The 9,909-nt window shown below is 34.9% G+C and overlaps 2 protein-coding genes across 2 annotated transcripts; one reads left to right on the top strand and one right to left on the bottom strand.

The window, feature by feature from the left end:
* The first annotated feature begins 1,755 nt into the window (after positions 1 to 1,755).
* LOC113768938 (neoxanthin synthase, chloroplastic-like) lies at positions 1,756 to 3,243 on the top strand. The gene has a single exon (XM_027313469.1). The coding sequence runs from the start codon at positions 1,756 to 1,758 to the stop codon at positions 3,241 to 3,243; it is 1,488 nt and encodes a 495-aa protein (XP_027169270.1).
* Positions 3,244 to 3,765: 522 nt separating this feature from the next.
* On the bottom strand, positions 3,766 to 4,437 carry LOC113772876 (basic proline-rich protein-like). Its single transcript, XM_027317374.1, has one exon. It carries the CDS (start codon positions 4,435 to 4,437, stop codon positions 3,766 to 3,768), a length of 672 nt encoding a protein of 223 aa, XP_027173175.1.
* Positions 4,438 to 9,909: the final 5,472 nt, after the last annotated feature.

Here is a 9,909-nt window from a genome sequence, read left to right as displayed (position 1 = left end):
TAGGAATAAATAACAATAGTAATTCATTTTTTATTTGTTATTAATACTATTAATAATTGATTAATCAATATCTCTATTTTGTTCTTATATATTTGAATAGTTCAAATTCTTAAATGATATTGACTTCTACATTTGGAAAAAAAATCTTCTACACCATAGAATTCTTTTATAAAATGTTGACATGAGAAATTAAGAAATAAACAAATTTTGATTAATTTAGTATACTAATTTAAACAATGTTTAAAGAAAATAAAGAGGAAGAATCTAAAAAGAAAAAGATAGGGAATAAAAAAAATAACAATGCTTAAGATAATGGGGTAGATTTGTCCAATTACATAGTGAAAGGGGGCAAAACGCCTATAAAAATAATTTGGGGAGTAAACTGCAATGAGGTATATAGTTCATGGGGGGTTTTTTTTGCATTTAACCCTTGTTTTATTTGTGTTGCTATTTGCCCACTTATTTTTTTTTTCCTTTGGAAAAAAACTTTTTGTTTCCCTTTTTTTTAAAGTAATAAATTCCTACTAATGCAATGCAAAATGTTATATAAAAATGATAATGCATGCTCTTACTTAATTGGTTAAAAACTCTACCAAAAAAAAATGAGATGGTGACCATGTACCACTCCTGTTACACTTTTGGTTTTCTGATTTATTTCACTTCATTTTTCCTGAATTTTGATGGTAGGCTAATTCCTCAAAATATTGTCAAAATATAAAAAAAAAAAACTTGGCAAATATGGCTTAGACAGGATTTGTGTTCAAAACTATGCCTGCCGTACTGTGTTAGTACAACAAGCAACAAGGTTTTATTTTTTTTAAAAACATTTGTTCAGCACAGCAGCCCCTGTTTGTGTTTGTAGTATGATACGATTCATTAATTCATGTTTGTAGTATGATCAATCAATCTTGTGTTTTGTGCCTTTTAGTTTGCTTTGGCAGGATTACTATTTTAGTTCGGACTCTAAAGCGAGAATCAAGGTAGGTTTCTTATCATGCACGGATGCACCCATTAATATCTAATCTAACAATACAAGGCATCCCCTTTTTTTTTTTTCCCAAAATCCGCTCTCTCTGACTATGATTTTTGGTTCCTATCCAAGAAAAAACAAGTCAGCACGGCAGCCCCACGAATTATTAAAAAAAAAAAATGATGGGTGCCGTGTTGGGCAGGAATTTTTTTTTTTTTTAAAAAATAAAATCTTGTTACCTGTAATACGGCATGCATAGTTTTAGACATTAAGTAAGTCTGTCAGAGCCACATTTGCTAGATTTTTTTATTTTTTGGTAATATATCTACTTGAGTAATTCTGTAAATTCTACTCCAACATATTTTACTAGTTTTGCATTACTACTTAACTAAAGTGGAAGCTGATGCACATCAAATCTCTCCTATGCATACATGATTTATTTTTTAACTAAAGACTAAAAGGTTGTCTAATATGACAACACAGGTGATAAAATGCCTAGCAGAAATGAGGCGCCATATCCACACGGCCAACTAGCTATGATTAAGTTAATAGCTACAGGAATCTACTATATTAATTCTTGTTAAAGTTGATAGAAACGACCAAGAATCGGTTATAAAAGGCATCCATTTCTTGCCATTGCTGGTCCTGGTTGGTTGATTCTTCATTGTCTTCATTAGAGTACCTAAACGCTTTCTTCATCATCAATTTATCATAAACATTTCCCTTCACTCCTCTCTTTTCTGCCTAAACCATCAAAGTTAGATTTTCAATTCAGTCTTTTGTCAATGGAAACTCTTCTGAGGCCGTCTCCATTTCTTGCACTTTCAACTTCTCATCCTCCAATATCATGTTCATCACTGAACCCTCCATTTGTTTCTCCTAAAACCAAAACTTCTGCAAGAAACGTTCGTAACAGAGTCAGAAGCAGCAAGTTTAATTCCTTTCTTGACTTACAGCCTGCATGGAAACCTGAACCTTTAGACTTTGATGTATCGTGGCTTGATCCTTCTGATCGTCGCTTTGATTTGATCATCATTGGAGCTGGACCAGCTGGTTTAAGACTAGCTGAGCAAGTATCAAGATACGGGATTAAGGTATGCTGCGTGGACCCTTCACCATTATCTATGTGGCCAAATAACTATGGAGTTTGGGTTGATGAATTTGAAAGTTTAGGCCTTGATGATTGTTTGGACAAGACATGGCCCATGTGTAGTGTTTATATCAACGATCACAAGACTAGGTACTTAGACCGTGCCTATGGTAGAGTAAGTAGAAAGGAACTCAAGATTAAATTGTTAAGTGGTTGTGTTTCAAATCAAGTCAAGTTTCACAAGGCTAAGGTTTGGAAAATAGAGCATCAAGAATTTGAGTCTTCTGTTGTTTGCACTGATGGAAGTGAGCTGAAGGCAAGTTTGATCGTTGATGCAAGTGGATATGCTAGTCCTTTTATTGAGTATGACAAGCCGAGAAACCATGGTTATCAAATTGCTCATGGAATTTTAGCAGAAGTTGATAATCACCCCTTTGATTTGGATAAGATGGTTCTGATGGATTGGAGAGATTCCCATCTAGGAAGTGAACCAGATTTGCGCAAAGATAACTCAAAGATTCCAACTTTTCTGTATGCGATGCCATTTTCTTCAAATTTGATATTTCTTGAAGAGACCTCTCTCGTTGCCAGGCCTGTGTTGTCGTATATGGAGGTTAAGAAAAGGATGGTGGCAAGATTGAGACACTTAGGCGTTAAAGTAAGGAGTGTTATAGAGGAAGAGAAGTGTTTCATTCTGATGGGAGGGCCACTGCCTAAAATCCCTCAAAGTGTGATGGCAATTGGTGGAAATTCAGGCATAGTGCATCCTTCAAGCGGCTACATGGTGGCGCGGACAATGGCTTTAGCACCGGTGTTAGCTGATACAATTGCAGAGTGCCTAGGCTCAACCAGAATGATTAGAGGGACTCCACTTTATGATCGAGTGTGGAAGGGCCTTTGGCCTGTTGAGAGGAGACGTATCAGAGAATTCCACTCTTTTGGCATGGAGACCTTACTGCAACTCGACTTAAATGGGACTAGAAGATTTTTTGATGCTTTCTTTGATTTAGATCCTCACCACTGGAAAGGGTTTATGTCTTCAAATTTATCACTAAGGGAGCTTGCCATGTTTTGCCTGTCTCTGTTCGGTCATGCCTCAAATCCTTCCAGATTGGACATGGTCACCAAGTGTCCAGCCCCTTTGGTCAGAATGATCCGTAATATGGCACTTGAAACCATTTGATTCTGCAAAATTATTTTTCATTTTCAGGAAAGACAGTGATGAAATAATTTTGTTATTTTGCAGAACTTTGTATTTGATGGAATGATTGTATGATTATTGCTGTCATGAAGTTTCACTAGAAGTTTAGGATTAGTCAAGTATGCATTATCTTCAGACATTTCCAATTCATTCAAACATATTCACTTCAGATTTTCAGCCAATGATTTAAGGCCTTCGGCATCAGAAAGTCACTTAAGTTCAATGACCCTGTGCTGCTGAAAGTGAACAATATCAAGGACATGGCGAATCCTAAATATATAGTTGCCTTGTTAAGCTTGTAGAATCAATTGGCACTTAATAGTAAGTTAAAAAGCAGCAAATCAAAATGCTGAGGTTTGTGTTTTATATTCCTTCCACAAGAATATATTGTAAGAACAGTATGCTGATAGTCTGAACGAGTACTTCAGTACAAACTCATTTTAGGCAAATCATACGATAAAATACCGTAGATGTTCTTTTGTAGTCGCTGATCAAGGTAACCAATCAGATGCTTCTTGTGGTTGAGTCCTCCCAAATTAACCAATCAGGTGTACTTTGAGTAAATGTAGGTTCGTCCCACCCTGACCATGGACTTGGTGGTGGTGTTTCCCCTTGATACGGTGGTGGTGGTGATGGTGACGGCGAGATTGAAGCACCACCAACTGGTGGTGATTCACTTGGTGGTTGTACTAGCGGAGGTGATGCATGTGGGGATTGAGTAGGTGACCTGTGAAAATCTGGGAGTCCAAAGAAAGGCCATGGGATGGGGGGCCATTTAAATCCTGGGAAAGGCCATGAGAAAGGTGGTGATGATCCACTTGTTGGCTTTGCTAGTGGAGGTGGAAAAGAAGGGGATGGAATAGGCGGCCATTTAAATCCTGGGAAAGGCCACGGGAAAGGTGGTGATGATCCACTTGGTGGTGAAGAAGGTGGCCAGTTAAATCCTGGGAAAGGTGGCCATTTAAATCCAGGGAAAGGATCCCAGTAGAAGCCAGACCAATGTGTTTTATCTGGATAGCTATTCTTGATGCCATGAACAAAGTAAACCTTTCTAGGGAGGAAAGATTTTTCACTGTTTTCAGCAGCTAATACACAAGAAGCAGATAGCAGAATTGCCACAATAAGGTAGCCTAAACATGCCTTAAATGCTGCTGCTGCTGCTGCTGAAGATCTCATTGCAACAATGTAGCTAAGCTCAGTAGCTTTTCTTGAGATGTTGGTTTTCAACCTCAACGAAGAAATTTATAGGTGTGTCTGGGGTTGGAGATTTAGTATGGAAAGCTAATTATTTAATTTGCTTATAATTAGGCTGTGTGGCAGTACATTTCATCTCTGCTAAAGATCCCTCTATTAGCTACCTGCATTAATCTCAGTATCTTTCTTCTTCTTTCTCTTTGTCCATGAACAGATAATCATTATGATTGTTAAAATTTGTTTAAATTCAGGGAAGTCTAGATACCAAGCAGATCTCCTTGATTGCACCTGCCTTCATTTTGGTTAATGCATGGACTCCAGTATTTTAACCATATGTACTTTGTATCCAGACTGGTTGTTTCATTGACTCCTGAACTGTCTTCAAATCTGCATAGGGGGTTTTTCCTATAGGTGTCCAATTGGCACTCCTTACCATATCTAAATTCCATCCAACCTATTCTCTGTATGTACACACGCTAACAATTATTACTTTCTCTTGTACTTATATACTTCCCCTAAGTAATTTTACCTTTCCAAAAATCGAACATCTGAAGTATATTTTAACAAGCGTCCATAGATAGACCCTTAGCATAAATCAAATTCTTTTAAAAACTATGGCAGAAAATCTAGGACACAAAACAAAAATTAGCTGAAAACATACGGTGGAATAAGAGGTATATCTATTGTATTAATGCTGTTTTGCATGATCTAATAAATAACTTATCGGAACAATTCTTACTAAGAAGCAACCAGAGAAAATTAGAGTTCAGTCTAATTCAGCTGATTCACTGCATGTTCTTTAGTAATCAACAGTTTGACTTGGGCTTTTAAGTTTTCATGAATGTTCAATTAGTCAAATAGCTAACTAAAATCAGAAAATAAATCTTTGAAAAGATGGATCTAAATTCAAAGGTTCCTATATATTAATCAAGCCATGGTACAAGTCTAAATCATCAAAAGGGTGAATTTAAGCAGATAACTGCTAAACAATACGCCAAAACTGTAGACAATGCGAGGCGCAAGAAAGACTAAATAATAGAATTCCATTGTTTGTATATGATACATGTTTGAGCCTGTAAGAGCTATGCTGTACAGTATCTCAAACGAATTTCAGCTGCATCCAGTTATAATCCTACACTATCCAACATGTATCATGAGAAGCGTGCACAAAACACACTTCAAGCATCAGTTCAGAATTACCACAATGACTATTTTCTTCTCTCTCTCTATTTCCTAAAACAACAGGAAGATGAGCCAAGGCATTTCAGCTAGTACTATCAACTTGTATCAGTTGGCTGGGTTTATTGTCCAGCGTCTTGTTTATATAGCATGCTACAATCTTGCACAAAGAATTTGCAGAAACCTCTAAAATGATAAAAAATTAAGTGACTATTCACATCATTTTTAACTCGTCCTTCTAAATTTCCAACAGCCCCTAAAAACTTTCCTTTTCCCCAGGAGAAAATACAAGTTTAATCTCCACTGTATTTCCACCTCATATTCAACCCTCACTTTCCTTTTCTCAAAGAGAAAATGCAATGAATAATTAAAGGAAAACATCCCTTCCCCAATTGACAATGTATCGATTAGCATTATTTGAAGTAAATAAAGCAAAGGAACATTAGACAGTAAACTAGAAGGGGAAATAAATAGAACTGATCAAAATACTTCCAAGCAACAATCTTTCCTAATTTCTTATAACTAGAGGTGTGAAAATGGATGACTTGGGCAGGTATGAGTTGGTTAAAATGGGTAATGGGCATAAGTGAGTCAATTCATTTATACTCATTTAATTAAATGGGTATAAATGGGTAAGTCAAAAAATGAATTGGATAACTCAATTATCCATTTATAACCCATTTATTTTAACTTTTCATAAACTCATTTAAATTCATTTTTGTAAACTATGTTATCAATTTGTACCACCCTTTGCACCCATCATTAGTTTTAAATATTTATTTATAATGTTCAATAAACCTAGTTACCACTTTTTTTTTCATCCGTACTCTATGTCGCAAAATTATATACTATTTAATAATTGAACAATAAGAATATAGAAATTTGACATAAGTACTATAAAAGTTAACATAAAAACTTGATTCAAAAATTTTGAATTCCTAATATTTTTTTCGTGTGTAAATTTAAAATTTCATTTTGAAAAGGTGGAAAAAGAGGCTAAAACTTGTCATCAATTGATAATGCTAAAAAATGAGTAAGTTGACAAACTAAGAGAAAATAATATGATAAGATAAAACCCATAATTAATAATAATAATAAAACAAAAGTAGTTAACATCATGACAAAATGAAGAATCTGAAAAAAAAAAATGGGTGAAGGAAGAGAGGAGATTTGGGGAAAGACAATTTTAAATGGGTTAATTGGGTTTGATGTGTTATCAATTAATATCCATTTATTAAATGGATATTATTGGGTAATCCATTTGTACACATATACAAAAACTTAAAATACCGATATCTTTCTATTCATGGACGAATATGGATAAATTTAGTTAAATGAGTTTGTTTGCCACCTATACTTATAACAATCAAAATCCACTTTTATGGCTAAGTATCATACATCACTTGACTATAGGACATCTTCGTTTAATGTATATCTCTGCCATCTGCCAAACAAATATACCTCTCCCAGCATGCTTCATCCCTTATTTATATACCCTGTACCTCTAGTATCAAAGCCATTCTGCAACCATGATTTTGTTTTTTTTTCCCAAAATTTATAAACCTTATAACTGATCCCAGGAAGATTCTAGAAACTGGCGTGGCCAACGTGTTAGATCAAGAGAAGAAGGGCTAGGGCCATCAACACTACTATCTTTAAATTTAGCTGGAAAACAATTACAGAAAAAGGAATTATCTACATCCTGTAAAATACCAAAAATTATATGTACCAAAGATTCAGGGACCCATCCCAATAGCTGCATCACAAAAAAATGCTTAAAAAAATCATTTCCTTCCAATGGCTCATACTTAAAAGAAAATTTCTAAATGATCCAAAAAAAAAAAAAAGAAGACAAGAAAATTAGCTTAAAATAAAGAAGAAGAAAATTTTGGGGCAGAAATGATTGCGCAACCATTTTCTAAATGGTATAAAGCTTTAGTGACAAATTACAATTCATTGTATACAAGACACAAGTTATATAATTTCATAACAGTGACATGAATTAATAAGATTGTTAACAATTAAAAGTATGTGTTATGTTATTGTTAGGTAACATTATCTGAATCCTACTTCTCAAAAATTTATTTTGTTGGCAAAGTTTAAACTGTTCTGATCGATCCAAAAAGGAAAAAAGAGAAATTAAAGTACACGGTTCAGATCTATTCTCTCTCTCTCTCTGGGGATATTCCAACCACGTGCAATATAGTTTGCTAATGATAGTTTCCTCTGGTAGAGAAAAAGAAAATTGATGATGGGAGAGCTTTAACAAAATGACAACCGCTATAAGAAAAACCCTAACCGCTAATCTATTTGTCATGCATGCAGACGAAAATCTCCACTTTGTGTCCATGTTAAGTTGGTTGACTTGGTTGTCCATTCAGTAACAAAATCAGTGACGTTTCTATAAGGACTCCATTAGTTCTCGATTTTGGCAAGTTTAACAGTTAAATTTGAAACTGAGAGTAGCAATTATGTAGATATATAGCCTTCTAAAGAGATCCAAATTCACTATTAATGCTCTTTTATAAACTTGTGAATCCGAAAAGCCTCTTAGCTAGGGATATTTCATGCTTGCACCTGATAGGCAGAGTTTTAAGAGGAAAATGAATTAAAAACTTTACTAAGGAGTTTTTAAGCTTTTTATTCTTTTCTCTTGGTATCTTTCCCTTTTCCTTCTCCTCCTCACCTTTGATGAAGAAGTACTCATGAAGTGTAAAGAAGAAAACTTTCATCTAATTAGGAGATACTTAGGGATGCAATTTTCTGGGATTTTTTTTTTAATATCTTGATGGCATTACTCCTTCAAGTTGGATCTCATAATTCAGATAATTTAATCTCCTGCCACAAGATGACCCATTCAAGTTGCTGAAAACAAAAATAGAAGCAACAAATTATTGCTTCATGAATACTTACATGAAACATCATCTCATAGAACTTGATTTATTTTGGTGTCATTACAGGTAACAATGCTAGGATTGAGCCACATATTGATCTTAACTTCTACATATTTCATAGCTTTCTTTCTCCTTAACCTATGTAGCAAGATAAAAACACTTAGGCAAAAAGTTACATCCTCTATTCCGGCTCCAAAAATCACTATCTAGATTTTACTTAATTATACTTCTTGCTAACATGTTGCGGCGTTGTTAAATTGATTGCTTTAGGGATACTTCCTTGGATGCTCTGGGATAAAGAAAGAAAACGTTTCTTTGAAAACTTCCATTTAGGAGATACTTAGGATGCGAGTTTATGGGATCCTTTATGCCTTCATTGCATAAGTACTCTTTCGTGTTGGACCTCAATAGTTCAGAATTCTATATTATCTCCTGCCATAAGATGATCAATTGAAGTTTGCGAATACAAAGAGTATAGGATCAACAATTTGTTGCTCTATGACTATAAGATTAATTATATATAAGGCCTAAAACTTACCTGTATTTTGGTGTTATTCCAGTAAACGAGGTCAGCATTGAACTACGTATTGATCATTAAGTTCTATATCTTTGATGATCTTCTCTTTTCTAGCCTACATAAGCTAGATTGATTACATACCATTTGGAGAAAAATTTACCATCTTGAGGTTAAAACTGAGACATTTCCATTTATGGCTTCAGGGATACATACTTGGACATCCAGCGACTAAAGTTCAAGGAATTCTTTACCATGTAGTCTCGTTTGCTTATGGGATGGGCCTGATTTTTGATGAACTCTATGTGGAATTCTGATGAACTATGGGAGGGACGTGGGGGGAGGGAGAGGATAGGGAGGAAGTTGCAAGCTGGTGACGTCAGCATCGGTCGGCCAACGGTAGCGGGTTGAGGTGGGGGAGAAGGAAGAAAATGATGAAAAAAGTGAAAATTTTGTGTGTTCTTAGATATTAAGCCACGTGTACATTAAAAATTTTGAGATGTTTATAGAGGATTACTATAAAAAAACTTGTCTATTAAAAATTAGACTAAAAACTTGCATGGGAGACAAGTTCTAGAACTGACCGAGAATTGTACTACAGTTGTAAGGCCACAATTATGGAATTGGATTTGGACCTCACATGGAACTCTACTATATCTGCACGGAGTTTTCACTTTCCTCGTACATAAACAGCAATTGGCCTGCGATAATTTGAAGGAAAATGAAAACAAAGGACAAAAAATTAAAACCGGTTTTGCCAATTAACGTCAAAGAAATATTTTGACAAAAACTAGGAAATTCTTCATTGTTGGTCCCCAAATCTGCAATGAGTAATGATTAAACTTTTATCGCACCAAAAAAGAAAAT

This window comes from Coffea eugenioides, chromosome 1, assembly GCF_003713205.1.
Source record: "Coffea eugenioides isolate CCC68of chromosome 1, Ceug_1.0, whole genome shotgun sequence".
Lineage (NCBI taxonomy): Eukaryota > Viridiplantae > Streptophyta > Magnoliopsida > Gentianales > Rubiaceae > Coffea > Coffea eugenioides.
The sequence above is the reverse complement of the archived record's forward strand: the minus strand, read 5'-3'. Positions and strand labels throughout refer to the sequence as shown.